Source organism: Myxine glutinosa, chromosome 5 (assembly GCF_964187855.1).
Source record: "Myxine glutinosa chromosome 5, kmMyxGlut1.1, whole genome shotgun sequence".
NCBI classification, from domain to species: Eukaryota; Metazoa; Chordata; class Myxini; order Myxiniformes; family Myxinidae; genus Myxine; species Myxine glutinosa.
Genome location: NC_136265.1, coordinates 90,334,531 through 90,354,520, shown reverse-complemented (window position 1 = coordinate 90,354,520; position 19,990 = coordinate 90,334,531). Strand labels below are relative to the sequence as shown.

The window sequence follows — 19,990 nt, the reverse complement described above, 5'->3', positions numbered from 1 at the left end:
CCATCGACAAGCCAATCAAGAACGTGTCTCTAGATTCAGACAGCAAGAGACAGAAGATGACGCACACAAACTGCTCATACAAACTGAATTCAAACAAACTGTATTTCACAACTACACTGTATTCCAATTACACTGCCATTCATAACTTATGTAAAGTACATAAATTTGTGGATTTGATCAATTGCCAGTAACCATCTATATCCCTCCCCTCCCCTTCCCTCCTCCCACTCCCTCCCCCTCCCCCTTCCCCCTACCCCTTCCCCTCCCCCTCCCCCCCCTCCCCCTCCCCCTCCCCCTCCCCCTCCCCTCCCCCTCCCCTCCCCCCCTCCTCCCCCTCCCCCCCCTCTCCCCCACATTCCCCTCCCTTCCCCCCTACCCCTTCCCCTCCCCCTCCCTTACCCCCATACCCCTTCCCCCTCCCCCTCCCTTTCCCCCCTACCCCCTTCCCCTTCCCCCTCCCCCTCTCTTCCCCCTACCCCTTCCTTTTCCCCCCTACCACTCCCCCTTCCCCCTCCCTCTCCCCCTCCTCCTCCCCCCTCCCTCTCCCCCTCCTCCTCCCCCCTCCCCTTACCCCTCCCACCTCTTCTCCCCTCCCCCTGGTTCCGTTCCCCTCCCCTTCCCTCCTCCCCCTCCCCTTCCCTCCTCCCCCTCCCTCCCCCTCCCTTTCCCCCCTACCCCTCCCTTTCGCCCTCCCCCTTCCCCTCCCCTCCCCCTTCCCCCTCCCCTCCCCCTCCCCTCCCCTCCCTCCCCCTCCCCTCCCCTCCCCTCCCCTTCCCCCTCCCCCTCCTCCCCTACCTTCCCCCCCCATTCCCCCTCCCCCTCCCTCCTCCCCTCCTCTTCCCCCTCCCCCTCCCCTTCCCCCTCCCCCTTCCCCTCCCCCTCCCCTTCCCCCCCACCCTCCCCTTCCCCCCTCCCCTTCCCCCCTCCTCTTCCCCCCTCCCCTTCCCCCTCCCCCTCCCCTTCCCCCTACCCCTCTCCTCCCCTCCCCCCCTCTTCTCCCCTCCCCCCCGTTCCCCACCTCTTCCCCCTCCCTTTCCCCCCTACCCCTCCCTTTCCCCCACACCCCTTCCCCCTCCCCTCCCTTCCCCCTCCACCCTTCCCCCCTCCCCTCCCCTCCCCCTCCCTCCCCCTCCCTCCCCTCCCCCTCCTCCCCTCCCCCCTCCTCTCCCCTCCCTCCCCTCCCCCCCTCTCCTCCCCTCCGCCCAGTTCCCCTCCCCTTCCCCTCCCCCGCCCGGCAATGCCGGGTACTTCTGCTCGTATTAAATAAACGGCGGAAGTCGGATCGCAATCCTACGGAGTAATCCGTAGCCTATTGTCGGACGACAATCACGTGGTACTCAAGTTGCTGATAATTTGCTATAATTTTATTATAAAACCCAAGTGTTCTTTCGCAGCTTCATTCAGTTGTTCATAAGATTTACCAGCGACTTCTATTTCCACTAGTTTTCATAGAGCGAGAACATAGAGTGAGCGTCCATCTTGGAGAGGATGGGTGCTCGCTCGCTTCTTGTCCTCGACGCCTTCCGCTGCCACCGCATGCAGTCCATCAAGACAAAGCTCGTCACCGATAAGACAGACCTCACCATCATTCCTGGTGGAACGACAAAGATGCTGCAGCCACTCGACGTTACCGTCAACAAGCCAGTGAAAAACGTGCTGCGCCGCATTTGGAACACATGGCTGCTTGAAGGCCAGCACACCTTCACCACTGGTGAGCGCATGCGCACACCGACGCTCCAAGACGTCACAGTATGTATCGTCAAAGTCTGCAACGAGCTTGATCCTCCCATCATCCAGAAGGGCTTCATCAAGTGCTCCATTTCGAACGCAATGGACGGTAGCCAAGAATATGCTCTCTGGACAGATGGTGACACCAACACACCAGACGGCTACGAATCCGACTGCGATGAAAATGATGTTCACGACCTGGACAATGGCATAGAACATATAAATCTGGAGGAGCTTCTTCATCTATTCCTGAAATACTTCATTTAATGATTGTGAACTTCCAGATTATATTGTTGCGGTTTTGTAAATAAAGGATCCCCCCCCCCCCCCCACCCCCCCCCCCCCCCCCCCCCCCCATAGTTAGTTACACCACAACATGTAGCCTCGTATAGTTAGTTATTTCTTATTAAATGTGAAGTATAGTCTCCTTCCCGGTGTAGTATGCGTTGAGGCAGGCAGGATAATGGTAGGCCTCATTGCAGCCTAAAGTGCCTCGCCATGGGCCTAGGCCAGGCCTTGCAGGCCCGAAGGAGGAGCTAAAGGGCGTGGCCAATGAGCAGCCAATCGGAGCTGAAGGGAGTGGTCGAGGGTGACCAATAAACGACACGTGACCCCAGGCGGCCAATGGAGGCCCGTGGAACATTCGAGTGGGGTTTCGGGGGGCTATAAAACCTGGCCCGGACTCCCCGCTCTCTCTCTTGCAGGCGCTCCGATCTCTGAGACTCTCTGCCTCGCTGACCCTGATATACTGAGCTTCTTCTTGCCGGGTTCCTGCGAGCCTCTCCCTCTGACGCGAGCTTTTTCCAGAACGCTATACTCTCCCTCGCTCTTCTAGGCTCCTGCATATAGACTCTCTGACTCGCGCCAGGCTCCTGAATATAGATGCTCTCTGACTCGCGCCAGGCTCCTGCTTATAGACTCTCTCTGACTTGCGCCAGGCTCCTGCATATAGACTCTCTGACTCGTGCCAGGCTCCTGCATATAGACTCTCTGGCAAGCTGACGTTCTCTTGCAGATGCTGGCTGACTCTCTCTGCCTCGCTCTCTCTGCCTCGCTGACCCTGAGATAGTGAGATACGCTCCTCGGATTCCTGCTACCTGCACGTCCTTGATCAACGCCCCTGCTGCGAACATCTCCGGCTGTGGTGTCCTGGGTTTGAGCGATCCTTGGGGGGTTTCCGTCCAACGAGCCCGTCCAGGCAAACTGCACGAAGCGGCCGCGCTTTGTGCGCATTACCCTCTTCCTTCCCCTCCCCAAACGAATCTGAGGGCCCTTGTCTGGTCACCTAGGTAAGGCCGCTAAGATTCTCCGCTTTGTTTCTTTTCTGTGAATACTGTACATTGTGAATAAATCCTGTGGTTTGGTTTCCAACCTGGCCGTCATCGTCCTTTCCACATTGGCCTAGCATCGCCCTGAATTAAAACCGCTCGATCGGGTTCGATATTGTTAACGGCACGAGTTACGCGACGCACAACCGCTCGGGCGTCCAGTATCAGCGTGACTCGTGCGGGGTTCAGTCCCCGTTCTCACAGCTGCGTGTGTCGAAGGTACTTGGGTCGTGACCGGTAACCCTTCCGCGCGTAGCTGCGGGCTCGGCGGCTGGAATTGCTTAGAAATCCGTCCACCACAAGGGTAGTGTGGTTGGCGGCCTCATGGACTCGGAGTTCGAGGGGGAGCAGGGCTTAACCCCCCCCCTTAGTACGTCGACGAACCCGAGATCCGCAACAATATATTCTATATAAAACATTTAGCTATTCTTTGTTGTTGTTCTTTGAGCATTGCCACATCCGTTTTCGAAGACGTCCTCGCCGATCGTTTCAATCTGAAAAAACTTACCAATGTATAGTACGCACCTCTAACTTTAAAAAGATTTTTGGGTAAAAAAAAAAATTGCACGTTATAGTCGAGGTTTTATGGTACTCCTTAATACACATCCCTTGTGCTTGTATGTAAGGCCTTCTCACCATTGAATGTCTTCCACCTAAAATTGCTGAACAGGCCCAGATTTTACATAACTATCTAAACTTTTGAATGTTTTATATGTGGCCAAATATGTGGTTTTAAATATGGAGCTCGTATACTTGTTGCATCTCCAAAGGTTCATGCACCAATGCACCATGTACACTCAAGTTGGCTGTGAGAAGGATTCCTGTCATGTGCAGCCGGAATCGGAACAGCAGACTGTGCTGGTGTGTGGAATGAAGGTTGAGGAGACGGAAGGATTTCCTGAGATTCTGCAGATAAAAATAGAGGATGTGAACTCCTTTGATCTGCAGGAGGAGCAAAGTGATCAGCCGAATGGTGAGTTGTGTGATTGACATCACTTCTGATGACATCTGTGTTTGTTTAGTGCGATATTTTTTGTATACTTGGTAGAGGCTCCTGAAAGACCTGGAGCAGAATGGAAGGGAACAAAATGGAAAGAGGAAACAACAACAGCAGAGTACAAGTGAGATGAAGGGGTGGGGAGAGAAGGACACATGGGGGTGAACAAGTGGCACTGAAGTTGAAGGAAACACAGGAAGAAGAGGAAGGGGAAAGTGTGGATGATGAAACCAATCAACAAACAAACGAAAAGAGGTGAGGTGAGATAGAGTGAGGTGAAAGAGGAAGAGAAAAGTTGTGAAAGAGGAAGAGGTGAAAAGAGGTGAGGTGAGAGGTTGGGGGAGATCACAATGACCTGGAAAAAGGGAATGCTTTGCAATGGGTGGGTCACTTTGAGGTGAATAAGATCATGGTTGGATGGAGGGTGATCTGAGATTGTGATGAACAGCTTTGTTGAAGACTGTGGGATGGTGGGTTGGTGCAAACATTGATGAATTCAATACATGTGATAAACAGGAATGGCAGTTTATGATACATGTGTCGAGATTTGAACTCAGACAAGGTATTTCAAAGACGTGTGTGCATAACTCTCAGGTATCTTGCCAGTCCAGTCCTTCAATACAATTCGTCATCAACACGTGATTTTTCCAAGCCACTCCTGAGCTTTGCTCCACTTTCTCACTCTTTTGATCCTTTCTCTTATCATATGTTCACTCTCCTTATCTCTCCTGATCATATTGTTACGGATGCGGTTAAAGATGTTATTTTGACCGAGCGGTGGTATTACCGCGATCGAACAGTGCTTCCTTGATTAATACCCGATTTGCCCCAAACTTTGGCCGGATCGCGCCACCGCTATTCAATCGGGAAAACTCTAAAGCGACCGAATACAAAGAGGAAGATGACGTACTGAAGAGTAATTGGATTTATTATTTACACATATAATCAAGAAGAAAGCAGTCACGTTTATTTTTCAGACGAGATTAGATACACAGTGCAACGCTAGCTTACCTACAGTCTTAATTAACCCAGGGACAAGACAAAAGACAGACTACGAGCACACTTACACGGGGAATGATGATAGGACTGGTGGGAGATGGATGGCTTGCGGGATAGGGAGGTCCAACTGGTACTGCAACCGATCGACTCGTGGGCAGCCGCCGCTCCAAACTGCTGTCCAGGCCTCACGCTGCTGTGGCTGCAGTTTCGGTGGCTCCAGCTGCAGTAAAATGCCGTTGCGGTGGCTCAATCTGCAGCTCAACTCTGGACTTCTCTCGCAGTTTCGGTGGCTCGATCTGCAGTTCAACCCTGGACTTCTTCTCGTCTCTCCGTCAAAGCTCATCTCCCGTCTGCTGCTTGGGAAACGCCCTGCCTGCGGGTTATATAGGCCCCGCCCCTCAACCTTCGCGAACCTCCTCGATCTTTCTTTCCACACCCTCTCCAAGTCCAACCCCTTGTTCGTGGTTGGTTGAGTGGGGCTGACTCACTCCTCCCCTCTATGACGAGGTGGGGACCCGCCTTTCTTCCCCAACCCTGCCTCGTGGTCAATGGCGGATGAAGAGAAAATCGCCCAAAATCAGTTGGCAATGCGAATGGCAATTGACGAAAAGGGGGGATGGAGGTTTTTGGGAATGGGAATGAAGGGAATCTATCTCTTTCACTGGTGCAATGGAGTATTTCAATTAATGGGAGACACAGCCTTACCCTAAAACACATAATAAGATATAACTATTGAACAGGGGTATTCTATGATTGGCTGTAGTGTGGATGCTTTATGGACTAATAATTATGGGACGCCCTTTGACCTTTACACAGCTCCGGAGGCAGGAGGCGCAGAATAACAATAATAATAATACACACAATCAAAAAAATACAGTCCTCATATCCGCAACACTGCACCCTCCTCCTCTTAGGCACGTTCCGGTCCTACAACTTTTATTTAGTGTGACACGTAGGTGTAGTTCCCTCTACTTTTAACCTGACCCTGAGTGCGACAGTTTTTAAAACATAAATAAATGTGTCCCGCTGCTCCATTGCACCCTGCCTAACAGACTTACGCCCACAGTTAACCGAATTGCGGAATGGTCTTCAAACTATACACTGACGGTGGGGAGCATTATTTACAATGACGCTATTTTTATTTACAAAACTAACCCAGGACCTGTAATTGTTCTTTCTGGGGGGGGAGACAGTCTGCTCTGCATCAATGCACCATGACAGCACCTATAACGCACCAACACACCCTCAAGCACCAATCGGTGCAGTCATCACTGTTCATCAATGTTCAATGCATGTTCAATAATAAAAATAAATCAACAACCCCTAACCCTGCAGGTGGTCTCTTGCTCTTCTGCTCCCTCTGCTGGTTATTATTATTGTCTTCCAGTTGTTGTCTTTCTTTCATTGCTTTTCTTACTGGCGGCCTATTTGAACTGAAAAATGCACCCAATGTGTCCTTTTTTATTTTATTTATGGCCCACAGGGGCCGACTATGTGTGGTTCACCTGCGGGGCATCGGTGCCCTGTGGCCAAGGTCCGCCAGCAAGATTTCGGGCCCTCATGGCCGGATCCAGCAGAGGGGCCATGCCCCAACCCATGGGGTCCATAAGTGGTGCTCGGCCACAGACATGTGGTCCATAATGTGCTGCATCGATGCAGACAGCTGGTTCTGAGAGTTCCGGACGCACAATGGCCGACTCACGCACGCTCCCCTCGGCGCCCAATGGCGCACAGGTCATGTGGGAGACAAAAGAGACAAATGAGCGAGGGGTAAGGTCACAAGGGTACACATCAATAAGGCAATGCAAGGCGAAATGCGTACGGAGGGCGAAGTGAGAAAGCTCGTCCCTACCGTACGTCACCCCCCTGTCACCTACACTACCCTTGCCCTTACCCCATATGTACAAAAATCTACACATTTACCAATCCGTCGCTACCGTCCCGTCTTCCCCATATTTCCCTTATACCAAATTCGTCTCCACAATCCCTCTACTTCAAAATTTGCCATCACCCAATTCGTCATCAATCCTCATAAGGAGGAAGAGATGGAACAACAAGCACAATGTCACACCCACGTCATGATGCGTCTTACAATCCAAAACATTTGCCTCAAAAAATAATTAAACATGGCATGGTGCGGAGTACCTGTCACCTCAGGTGAGTGGATGCAGATGGTGCGAGGAGACTCCAATCCTAACTATCCTCTAAATGACATTAACACACTTTACACTACCCGGGGTCTTTCCCTGCCAATCCATTGGCCAACTTACACTATGGGTTCTAAAAACCAAATTCCCATTGACCAAACTGTGGTGCTTCTCAATTTGGGGTCTCACTCCCCCGATTCATCTCCCGGTGCCCTTGCACAATTTCTGGGCTGTGACGTGTCGCTCTCCCAGCAGGTCTACCCACCTGCACACCTCCACCACTGCAGTTGCCACCCGAGCTTACCTAGCTCCTCACCCTAACCTAACTAACTGGGGAAGGCCCCTCCTGGCTCTGTCACCCCACTCGGTGCCCTCTGGCACTGGGCTACCCGGGTCCGTCCTCCGGATCCTCGGGCCCCATCCACAACTACCGGCTCCCAGAGCCCACCTGCGGCCTCACCTGGCCGACATCCTCACAGTGGTGGAGTGCCCAAACCAACTACACACACTAACAGGCTACACGCCCAGCCATTTCCACAACACTAATGCACCCATCCAAATACCATTCTTTCACCTCGCACCACAGATGCCAATATCCAACCACAATTTACCTATACCCGCTACCTAACACTTACACTACCCGCCCCGGGTATTCGTGATGGGGGTCCACTCTTCCCCCATTCACACCTCCGCACCATCCACTCCACTCCATTGTTTCCACCACACTCACTCCACGACCATCCATTCCAATACTCCATATATTCCATACCCCATGTATTCCACACACCTGTTGGTGCACACCTGTGCACTCACACCTGGTGCCACCTGCACCCTCCTCCTCTTCCTGGACCATTTGGTCAACACAACACCCATCACCTTTACTCACTCATACACTGCTCCATCCACCTGTTCAGTTGCACACCTGTGCAATCACACCTGTTCCTCACACACTTTTCACAATACACTTCTATACACCTCCAACACTCACACGGCATCATCTGAACTACCTGTTGCCCTGCTAACTTAGTGCTCCCCGTCTTCCCTTTAAACTGAGCACATACCACGTCATTATCATCCACACTACCCTCTCTATGTCCCCAGCTACCTGTCCAATGTAGCTACCTAACCTTACCGTTACCTATTGTCAATCTCTTCTAGATCCCTACACACAATATCCTAACCCACCCGGGCTAGTTTTCACTGCCATCAACCCCATAAATCTAGTGCTCCTTTGCCCCCCCTTTGTGAGGGATGACAGAGTTGCCATCCCTCCACATGGGGGACGTTCCCACTATCGATTTTGCACACCGAATCCAACAAATGAAAAATTTGCCAATCATCTGCTAATCACCGTACCAATCATCAAATTTTGCCTTTTTCTAATTTTGGGTCCAAAACACTAACCTCATCACCCGTCTACTTATTAGATCCTCTCGGTGCGCCAATTCACGTATACAGCCCGGCTTCGTACAGCCGAGCAATGAATGCGGGTTCTTTGGTACCGGCGGTTGGATGCGTCCGACATTCGGTGCAGGGAAGGAGGCTTACCCGGGCCGAGATCCCACGCACCATCTCGGCACCGAGCCATCCAATTGCCCGATCTCGACCTGCCGGAACGTCTCAATAAAAAGTGGTCGCCATGACGACCCTTCCTATTGGGCTGCCCGTTCCGCCTAACGGAGCATGGACGCGGCCGTTCCAAGCGCCCCAGTGTGGATCGCGTACGGCGGTCCTTTCGAACCCGCCATGGCTCGGATCCCCACTGGTTTTCACGGCATGCGAAGCCCGGCACGCACCGAGGGCCCGATTCGGCTAAATGTCGTTCTAACCGCTAACCCGGTTACCGTCGATGCCTCACCTGCATGCCTACACGCATACGCTACCCCTTTCACCCTCACCGAGCTCGGTGTTCCAACGCCACCCGTACACCCCGCATACTTCGTCATTGCATTCGTTCTTTCGCTCACAGACTTGGTCACACACCTGACCACCGAACACCTTGGCACACATTCGTTGCTCGCACACCTCACCAACACACCTCTTCGCGCCCCCTTCTCTGTCATCTCCTCTGTGACAATCACAGGTATGCTCTCACTCGCACACCCAACCATGTGCCTCACGACCAACTCAAGTGTGCATTCCCACACACGCTCTACCATTCCAGGTGTGCATCCTTCCATTCCAGGTGTACATCCTCGCTCACCTGTCACAACCAAGTCACGCTCCGTGTCACTCTCACTACTTTCACCACCACTCTTGACAGCGCACTCACCCTTACTCTCGACAGCACACTCTTTCCTCATGCACCTGTCCGTTACACACCTTTCTCGCGCACACTCTCCCGTTACACCCTCTGTAACACTCACCACAGGTGTACACTCTCTCATTACATCCTCTGTAACACTCACCACAGGTGTACACTCTCTCGTTACATCCTCTGTAACACTCACCACACCGCGCTTCCATGTGCCCCCTCGCACACGCGCTACGACCGACTCACCCTCGACAGCACACTCACTCCTTGGCGCGCACTTTTTCCTCACACACCCCAGAGTCGGACATTCTCGCACACCTCTTTTTTCGCACACCAGACCTGTCGCACACTTCACCAATGGCCTCTCACGAACACCCGGGTCCACAACAACCCCAAAGCCGACTGAAGCTTTCCTCACATCATGTACATTTCCACGTATATCGCCACTCACCTTGGCACCTCGTCTCCTCACCTCCTTCGCCACCTGCAAACTCTTTATTTGGTTAGTGAGCATCACATTATGAGTTGAGCACCGACCTTGTACCAATTCCATCATCTCCTCCTGGATTTCTCTTTTAGTTTCTGTCTGTCTTTTCTTAATTTCACTCACCTCTTCTTCCACCTCCTCTAATTTTTCCTTTACTTCCTTCATCTCCCAGTGCGCCCACTCTATCTCTTCCTCTAATGCCACCTTAACCGTTTCTATGTGCGTCCTCACCTCTCGGTCCTTCGTCTCCATTACTTCTGTCACCTCTTCCAACTTCTTCGTCAACCCCTCATGTACCATCTGACATTCCTTCTGTGTCGCTATTAATTCGTTCTTAATGTCTTTTTGTGTCGCTTTTAACCCCCCGATTATTGCCGTGTTATTTTCCACTTGGTCCACTAGTTCCTTTTGTCCCACTGTCAGCTGTTCTACTCCCTTCGTCAGACCCTCTATTCCCCCCTGTAACCTAGCCGTATTATTCCTCACCTCTTTCTCTATACGCTTTTCGCCTCGCTTTACCTCCTTGCGTACCCCCGAGCCCTCCTCACTTACACCTCGTCGTATCTCCTCTTTCATCTCCTCCCTCTCTTTTGTAGATGCTACCCTCATCTGTCCCAATTCATCCCTCTGAGCATCCAATTTACTTTCTAACCCGATTTTCACCTCCTCTATCTGGTTCCCCATCTGTTCGATTTCCCGGGCGGATTGCTCCCCTATTTCCCGCAATTTGTCTTCCATCCTATTTTCTAACCCCATTAACCCATTTTTCACCCCCTCTAACTGATTCTCCTGGGCAGCCATTCTATTTTCCACCCCCGTTAACCCATTCTTTACCTCTTTTATCCCGTTGTCTAACCCCTCAAATTTAGCTTCTAGCCTTTCTCCCATTTTGCCCCCCATTTCGCCCATTTTGCCCCCCATTTCCTCCAATTGCTCACTCTGAGCCCTTATTTGCTCACTCTGAGCATCCATCCGGTTCCCCATTTGCTCACTCTGAGCCTTCATTTGCTCACTCTGAGCATCCATCCGGTTCCCCATTTTGGCTTCTAGCCTGTCCATAAGGGCTCCCATTTGTAACACAAACAGGTCCGAATCCCCCAGCAGCGCTGCTACGGTCACCGGCGCGGCTAGATTTGGTGCCGCTGTAACCGCGTGCGCAAAGGCGCCATTTTGCGCGCCTGAAACCTCGTGCGCGAGAGCGCCATTTTGCGCGTCTGATACCCCCTCAACCACATCCTCCATATACATTTCCCCGAGGTCCTGGGTCGATTCCACCCCGTCTATCTCTAGCTCACCCACCGGCATCCGATCGCCTTGACCAGCCATGGCGCGATTTCAAAATTCGGGTTTTTGTAAAACAACACAAATTTCCAGCAGCTTGTAATTTTGAGCGCGTTAAGCGCGCTTCGGGTCCGTATCTCACTCCCAGACACCAATTGTTACGGACGCGGTTAAAGATGTTATTTTGACCGAGCGGTGGTATTACCGCGACCGAACAGTGCTTCCTTGATTAATACCCGATTTGCCCCAAACTTTGGCCGGATCGCGCCACCGCTATTCAATCGGGAAAACTCTAAAGCGACCGAATACAAAGAGGAAGAAGACGTACAGAAGAGTAATTGGATTTATTATTTACACATATAATCAAGAAGAAAGCAGTCACGTTTATTTACAGACGAGATTAGATACACAGTGCAACGCTAGCTTACCTACAGTCTTAATTAACCCAGGGACAGAACAAACAAGGACAGACTCACGCGGGGAATGATGATAGGACTGGCGGGAGATGGATGGCTGGCCGGATAGGGAGGTCCAACTGGTCCTGCTCGTGGGCAGTCGCCGCTCCTTCGCGGCCCTGCTCCAAACTGCCGTCCAGGCCTCACGCTGCTGTGGCTGCAGTTTCGGTGGCTCCAGCTGCAGCAAATGCAGTTGCGGTGGCTCGAGCTGCAGTTCAACTCTGGACTTCTTGGTTGGACTCAACTCCTTGGACTCCCTCTCGTCTCTCGGTAAAGGCTCATCTCTTTTGGAAACGCCCTGCCTGCGGGTTATATAGGCCCCACCCCTCAACCTTCGCGAACCTCCTCAATGTTTCTCTCCACACCCTCTCCAAGTCCAACCCCTTGTTCGTGGTTGGTTGAGTGGGGCTGACTCACTCCTCCCCTCTATGAGGAGGTGGGGACCCGCCTTTCTTCCCCAACCCTGCCTCGTGGTCAATGGCGAATGAAGAGAAAACCGCCCAAAATGCAGTTGGCAATGCGAATGGCAATTGACGAAAAGGGGGGATGGAGGTTTTTGGGAATGGGAATGAAGGGAATCTATCTCTTTCACTGGTGCAATGGAGTATTTCAATTAATGGGAGACACAGCCTTACCCTAAAACACATAATAAGATATAACTATTGAACAGAGGTATTCTATGATTGGCTGTAGTGTGGATGCTTAATGGACTAATTATGGGACGCCCTTTGACCTTTACACAGCTCCGGAGGCAGGAGGCGCAGAATAACAATAATAATAATACACACAATCAAAAAAATACAGTCCTCATATCCGCAACAATATGTTTACTATGATATTGACACTCTCCTTATCATATGTTCACATGTCATGGCTTTGGCCTATTCATTCCATTGTCTGCATTTGTCAGCATGTTAACCTGCCACACTCTGCCATTTTGTTTTCCATGAGGATTCTTTCGAGACCAAAAAAAATCAACCAGTCACATGTTGGATCACAATTGTTTGTAATTTGAGAATAAACGCAGTTTAGGGGAGAAAACCTTCTCTATTTTCCCTTACCTCCATTTTTCTCACCTTCTCTGTTTTGATGGTTGTGATGTTGGGTGGTGGTGAGATTCCACTGAAGATGTGGTCAGGTCGGAAGCATCTCATAACATCGAGGCTGTTTATACGGAATGTAATGCTTTGATATCATAATGTTTTCACATGACGCCCCTCCTGAGGGAAATGTTTTATTTTCTCTCTTCAAGAAAGATTTAACTTAAAAAATTTTTAAAAATGATTTCTATTGATTTTAATGCAATATTTTTTAAAATCTATTTTAAGAGTGTGAAAACAGCGATGCATGTGACACAAAACTGCCTGCATTTGATAAAAGTTACCTTTTCCAGATTTATTTGTGAAAGCGGAAGTGAAAACTGAGCACGACATTGATGTTCACCTTGATCGACCCGAACCAAATGATACTGAAGCTTCTTTCCTTAAGAACCATCCCCATGAAGGTTTCTGTCAATGAATGTCTATACATTTTGATTTGAGCAGTTTGATGATGAACTCTGGTGTTAAGAAAAAAAAAAAGATGTTATGATTTAATTTGTCAAACATCAATTAATTTATCCACTTCATTATTATATAAAATATTTTAACCAACAATAATATGCCTTGTTGTACCTTATTATCCTCTATTTGTGCAATCATCAATTCTGAGGTTTTAATTTGACACCTGTTGTAGATCCCAATGGACTTTGTCCAAGGCAGAGGTTTATTGATTGGGTCTCGCCGTCTGCAACCATATCTCGGAGATGTATGGACCGATTTTGTTCATACTTGGCACAAAGACAACACATCATGGTGTTCTTATGCATAATGGAAATGTTTTATTTTCTCTCTTCAAGGGAGATATTAATGTTTTGATTCATATTGTTTTGATTGTTTTGATTCATATTGATGATTTTAATTTTTTTGTCATGATTACTCTGCCACCAAAGGTGGATGGAGGTTATGTTTTCACCCCTGTCTGTTTGTGACTTGTGTTACGTGGTCCTCCCGGTAACTACCTGGTCCCGGTGACCCCCGGACCGTGGGAGGCACCCCGCCAGAAAGATATATGATTTATACGCTTTTGTAACGCAATCAATATGAATTCCAGTCAATAAGAAACCCCACACCAAGGATCCAGAGTAATCAATAATATATTCCCCCAAGGAATCAACAACCATCAACAATCAACAATCAATCACTAAGATGGCCATCTTACATATGTGTCCCCCCCTGTCCCCACTCACGACCACTTGGGCCACTGTCCCTCACAATGTCTCTCTTCCCCGCACACGGGCAGTGAAACGAACCCCAGGCGGACGTGCTCCAAACGTGCACGTCTCCTACTGGGGACAGCTGCTGCAGCGCACACCTCCTTGCCACGCAACGGGGCAAAACCAAGCGCGGCTTGCAACGCGCGCGAGGCCCAAGGTGCGACCCGTACGCGTCCTTGTAGACGGTGAGGCGAACTGTGCCGGACGCTGGGTTCCGTGCACGAACCCACGGCAACTTGACGTGTCAAGGGGTAAGTACCCCGCGCAGGTAACTCCTTTTGTCAGACGGGCTTTCAAACGCAGCGTCCTCCACGCTGCTCAATATCGATACCAACTCTCGTCGGAGCTCGGCGAGGAAGAGGAAGAGGAAGAAGATCGTCGCTTCTCCAGGACCTCGTGTCTTTTTTTCTTCCGTTTCCGGTCTCCTTTTTCCCAGAAGGGCTCCTGACCCTTTAATCACAACAACCGTTACTCGACTACACATTGATAAGCAAAGACCTGAATAGTAATTCACATAAATCCACATAAATCCGTAACACTTGCAAGATCGAAGATTTTAAAAGTATATTGGTCGGTTGCATTTGTTATTCTGTCTGTTTGTTACTTGGCCAAAAAAAACATTTTTTTGCAAGTATGTTGCTCACTCTGGTGTGTGTGTTTGTGTTTGTTTGTGTGTTTGTTTGTCCGCTCACTTATACTTGCCCACAGCTCACAATTTTAGACCGATCTTCACTAATCTTCACCAAATGGTAGAGTTCGTGATCCGACAAAATGCTATATATGTTTGAAGGCAAAAGGTCAACATATGCCAAAGGTCAACCACTTTTTTTTCAAATTTCTAAGATCCTCAATTTTAATCCGATTGACTTGAAATTTGAATATGATTTACATATCGGCTCACCAACTATTTTTCAACCCACAACTATTTTTGAGATCAGCATAGACCAAAAGGTCAACATAGGCCAAAGGTCAACAACAATTTCAAATTTCTAAAATCCTCAATTTTCATCCGATTGACTTGGAATTTGAATGTGATTTTCATATCGGCTAACTGAATTCAACCACCAACAATTTTTTAGATTGGTGTAGGCCAAAAGGTCAACATCGGCCAAAGGTCAACCACTTTTTTTTCAAATTTCTAAAATCCTCAATTTTAATCCGATTGACTTGAAATTTGAATAGGATTTTCATTTCAGCGAACAGAATTCAACCTCCAACTATTTTTGAGATCAGCATCGGCCAAAAGGTCAACATAGGCCAAAGCTCAACGACAATTTCGAATTTTTAAAATTCTCAATTTTTATCTGATTGACTTGAAATCATCCATTTTCATTTGAAAAATTGTCACTTTTCATCCTATGAACCCGAGCTTTGATCAAGATAGTCAATTTTAATCTTGATGAAATTGACAATTTGCTATATTAATAGAAACCTTTGGGGGCGGATTTTGCAAGTATCGTGCTCTGCATGATGTCTTGTTGTTACCCTGTACTCGTGAAGCGAAAACAGGGTTAGGCATTCGGTTGCGTATGTGTGGCATACATGTGGCGTACTTGTGCCGTGTCTGCATTTTTAAAATTCATTTTCTCAGCAACCGTTGGTCCGATTGACACAAAATTTTACGATAGGAGCTGTGGAATTTTTTATTCATAATTATGTCGTCATAGTTCACGTGCTACGGACACCATCTTGGAAAAACGTTACACCTCCATATCTCCCAAACCGCGCAATGGAAAAAGTTGAAACGTGTCTTATTGTGAAGCACTCTCCTTGGGGAATAAGATAGTTTAATGATGATGTCATCTGTGCCTTAATAATGACGTCATAATTCGACAAACAAGTACAACCCTTGATTTGATCAGTATGAAGTTTTTTTCTGTGCAATTCTTTGTCCGATTGACATGAAATTTTCACCATAGGAGTGCCTCCTCCTGTAGAATATTATAATGATAATTATGGCGTCATCGGTCACGTTGTACAGGTGCTATCTTGGAAAAACTTTGCACCTCTATATCTCTGAAACCACTCAATGGAGAAAATTGAAACATGGCTCATTGTCAAGTACTCTCCATGGGGAATGACATATTGTCGTGTGAATCCCTCAAGGTTAACACCAGGGACCGCAGATGGCTCAAATGGCTTTAATAGAGGCGACGACCAAATACGGATTTTGCTATCAAGCGCGGGAGGAAGAAGTGAAGAGGAAGAGGCGGCAAGTGCTTACCTAAAGCGAACCGACGGCAGCTTCGATCCTGCAGGGGATTAACTCAAATGAACACGGGTTTAACAAGGAATGGAAAGTAATGCAAGGGCTTATTTTAAATAAAGGTCGGGACAGGGAAACTCGATGATAAATCTAATAATGATCCGAAATTGGGATCCCACACACCGACTTCCAAATACGAGACAGGGGAAAATGAATTACAAAAGAACACGTGCGTTGTGGGTTTTTGTAATATGGTGCGAGCTTATCTGTCCGTCGTCCAACGCGGCCCCGTCCGGCTCCAAGCTCCGGCGCGAGGAAACCCTCCTTCCGCTCGCTCGCACGCTTCGCCAGGCCCCGCATGGCCTGCACCGCTCCAAGCTCCGAGTCAATCACACACGAGGCCCCAGCACCACTCCAAGCTCTGGAAGCACCGAGAAGGACCGCTACAAGCACCACTCCAAACCCAGAGCAAACCGTCAGCACGACGAAGAGAAGCGCAGAGACCAAAAAGAAGGGCAAGAGCTTCAAGCACAGAGAGGGATCTCCAATACGAAGGGGTCCAGCGCGAAGAGAGCCAAGAGACAAAATGTCGTCCAGCGAGCCCTTTTGCAACCTGGCCTGTGACGTCAGACCTGGTGCGCCACCAACCAGAGCCTCGTAGCTTCCCGCCGTCCACCGAACCTTCCAGCGCCTTCCCTCCAATGAACAACCTCCTTCTCAGTCGTGGTTTTGCGCCTTCAACGCTGATTGGCTGGAGGTTCGCGGCTTCCACGCTGATTGGTTCCAGGTTCGCGCCTTCCACGCCAAACAATCACAGTCCTCATAGGCGTGGTTACGGCTCGTCTCACGCGATGTTGCTAGGCCAGCTGGTGGTGCGGCTGGCGGCGGCCATCCGGCGGTGCCCCGATCTGGCTTCCTGCCGGTATTCTTCCAAGGTCATTGTAAGGGAAGGGAACTAATTAATGTGTGCACTAAGGACATATTGAAGTGTTTATTTGAGTCCGTTGCTATAAGGGACAAAGGGATTGTAATGAAATTGTGTCTAAGTTGAACCCAGGTGCTATGCTGCCTCTGACCACTGAGAGGCTCCCATAAGAACTCGGACGGACAGCGCTCCGATCAATCCTGTGACATTTATTTTGTGTGGTGTAGTGCATACTCAGATGGTGCATATTACGAGATGTTCCAGGTTTGCTTGTACTAATTGCAAATCCATCATTACTTCTACGAATACTGAATACTGATATGATGCTTGTTGATTTCTTGCAGGTGTTGCTAGAGATCGATTCTGAATTAAACTCACTATTGGGACAATGTTGTAGATCTGATTCTAACAACAATTAATTCAGAATCTTCTCTTGGGCTTGAACGAGATCGACATGACTCACAAGCTCATACAAGTCCCGATCTTTGGAGCGGACCCCCAGGGCGCGGATGCACCGGCTCAACTACTTCACTGGCTAAAGCTAATGACCAGTCATCTGGACGCTCAGGAGGAACTCAACGATGTCACCAAGCTGGCGGTGCTGCATTCCAAAGTGAACCATACCGTGTATATGTATATATCCCAGTGTGGAACATACGATACTGCTGTGGCAGAAATGAGACGTATTTACATAAAAACTCGGAGTGTGGTCTATACTCGATATCTGATCGTGACTCGGCGGCAGGAACCCTTGGAGACCATTGACCAGTTCATTCAAGACCTCCGCCAGTGAGTGAAGGACTCTACTACTGAAACCCGCACTCATGCACAAGTCTGTGATGATCTTGTGCGGGATTCTTTTGTTTCTGGGATTCGGTCTCCAGTCATCAGACAGAGATTACTTGAAGAAGAAGATTTGACACTAGAAAGGGCTCATCGGCTATCCCTCCTGTACAACGAAGTGCAGGTACAAGCCGACACGTATGATCGTCCATACGTCACTGCAGGATTAACTGGTGCAACACGACCAGAGAGAGCAACCGCCAAGCAAGCGCGGATGCTGCATCCTCGCCGGAATCAGAGACAACCGACGTGCTCGAGGATCTCGACCCGAGTGTGACAGAGGCCACTGCGGCCGGACCCAAGGCCAGCAGTAACACTAAGTGCTTTGTATGTGGGAAACGGAACCATCTAAGGTCAGTTTGTCTGGCTAAGGAGGCGACGTGTCATTCGTGTTCTCGGAAAGGTCACTTTGCGAAGGCTTGTCGTTCATCCCAGGGCCGGCCAAATCGGTCGACGCTGAATGTGCTTCTCTCTCCGCCCGAGAAACAATCGGTGCCTCGCGCGGCCTTGATTGGAATCACCCCTCTCCGTGGGCCCCACGCTGAGCGCTCGACCTTGATGAGGCTTACTGCGCCGACTAAACAAGTGGCACAATCACAACGGTACACGGCTCGACCGTCCTTGACGGGAATTCTTTCGACACCCAGCCCACTTCCGGGTTTGGCCTCACGAACGGCGCAAGCTTGTGTCGGATCTCCGCGCGTGGCTCGAGCGCCCTCTAGCGGCGGCTTGATTGACCAATGATCGACTTTGACTCCACGAAAGAAGGGAGCTTGTGATTAAGGGTCGAATGTTTCTGGATGTGCATGTAATTGTCTTACCAGCATTATGTGCAGAAGTTTTGCTGGGACATGATTTTCTCCGGCGACATGGGCGTTTGGAAATGGAATTTGGTGGTGCTGATACTCTTGCTGTGTGTGCTCTTGCAGGGATGGAAATTGAACCACTGTCGCTGTTTCCCAATATGACTACTGAGTGTACACCGGTTGCTGTGAAATCGCGACGCTACTCACGGGCTGACACGCAATTCATTGCTGAAGAGACTGCGCAGCTATTAAAGGAAGGTATCATTGAACCTAGTCGATCACCTTGGCGGGCCCAAGTTTTGGTGGTTCGAACCGAATCGCACCGCAAACGCATGGTAATCGACTATTCGCAGACGATTAATCGGTTTACCCAATTGGACGCCTACCCACTCCCGGGAATGGATTCTCTGGTACGACAGGTGGCACAGTACTCAGTATATAGCACTCGAGATCTACGTAGTGCGTATCATCAGATTCCAATCTCCGAGGCAGATCGCATCTGCACTGGGTTTGAATCTGGACAGAGGTTGTCCCAGTTCACCCGGCTGCCTTTCGGGGTCACGAATGGGGTTCGTGCTTCCAAAGGGCCATGGACTGCCTCATTGCGAAGGAGAATTTAACCGATGTCTTTGTTTATCTGGATAATCTCACGGTTTGTGGGTACGACAAAGAACATCATGATGCTAATCTGAAGCGCTTCCTCGAGGTTGCGCACAAGTATCGACTGACTATGAACGACGCTAAATGTCGCTATTCTGCTCGAACGATAGATCTCCTGGGGTACACAGTGACCCACGGCTCTATCGCTACAGATAAGGAGCGTCTGTGACCCTTGCTTGACATGGCCCCGCCCCATGATCGTGCTTCTTTGAAGCACGCTCTCGGGCTGTTTGCTCATTACTCTAACAACAACAACATGCATTTAAAAGGCCATTTTCCCTACTAGGACGGGGCTTAGCCTTGCGGTCCCCATGACAATCTTCTCCATTTTGCCCTATTTTCTGCATCTCTCCTTGTTTAACCCCCTTGCCCGCATTTCTTCTTCCACCATCTTTAGCCAAGTCTTTCTCGGTCTTCCCTGTCCGCTACTTCCTTCTACATTCATTTCCATCACTCTTCTCAACCAGTCACTTTCATCCTCCCTCAACACATGACCAAACCATCTCAACCTGTTCCTCTTCACAGCATCAATCACAGGCTCTATTCCCATCATCTTTCAC

At 49.6% G+C, this 19,990-nt stretch overlaps 1 protein-coding gene across 1 annotated transcript in view; it reads left to right on the top strand.

Annotated features, from left to right (window-relative positions):
- Positions 1-19,990, top strand: part of LOC137428466 (uncharacterized) — a 169,233-nt gene that overhangs the window by 61,262 nt on the left and 87,981 nt on the right. Inside the window, exons 6-7 of the mRNA XM_078777381.1 lie at positions 1,543-1,936; positions 3,859-4,029. Coding sequence (XP_078633507.1) covers positions 1,543-1,936; positions 3,859-4,029 — 565 coding nt within the window. The remainder of the gene's footprint in view (positions 1-1,542; positions 1,937-3,858; positions 4,030-19,990) is intronic.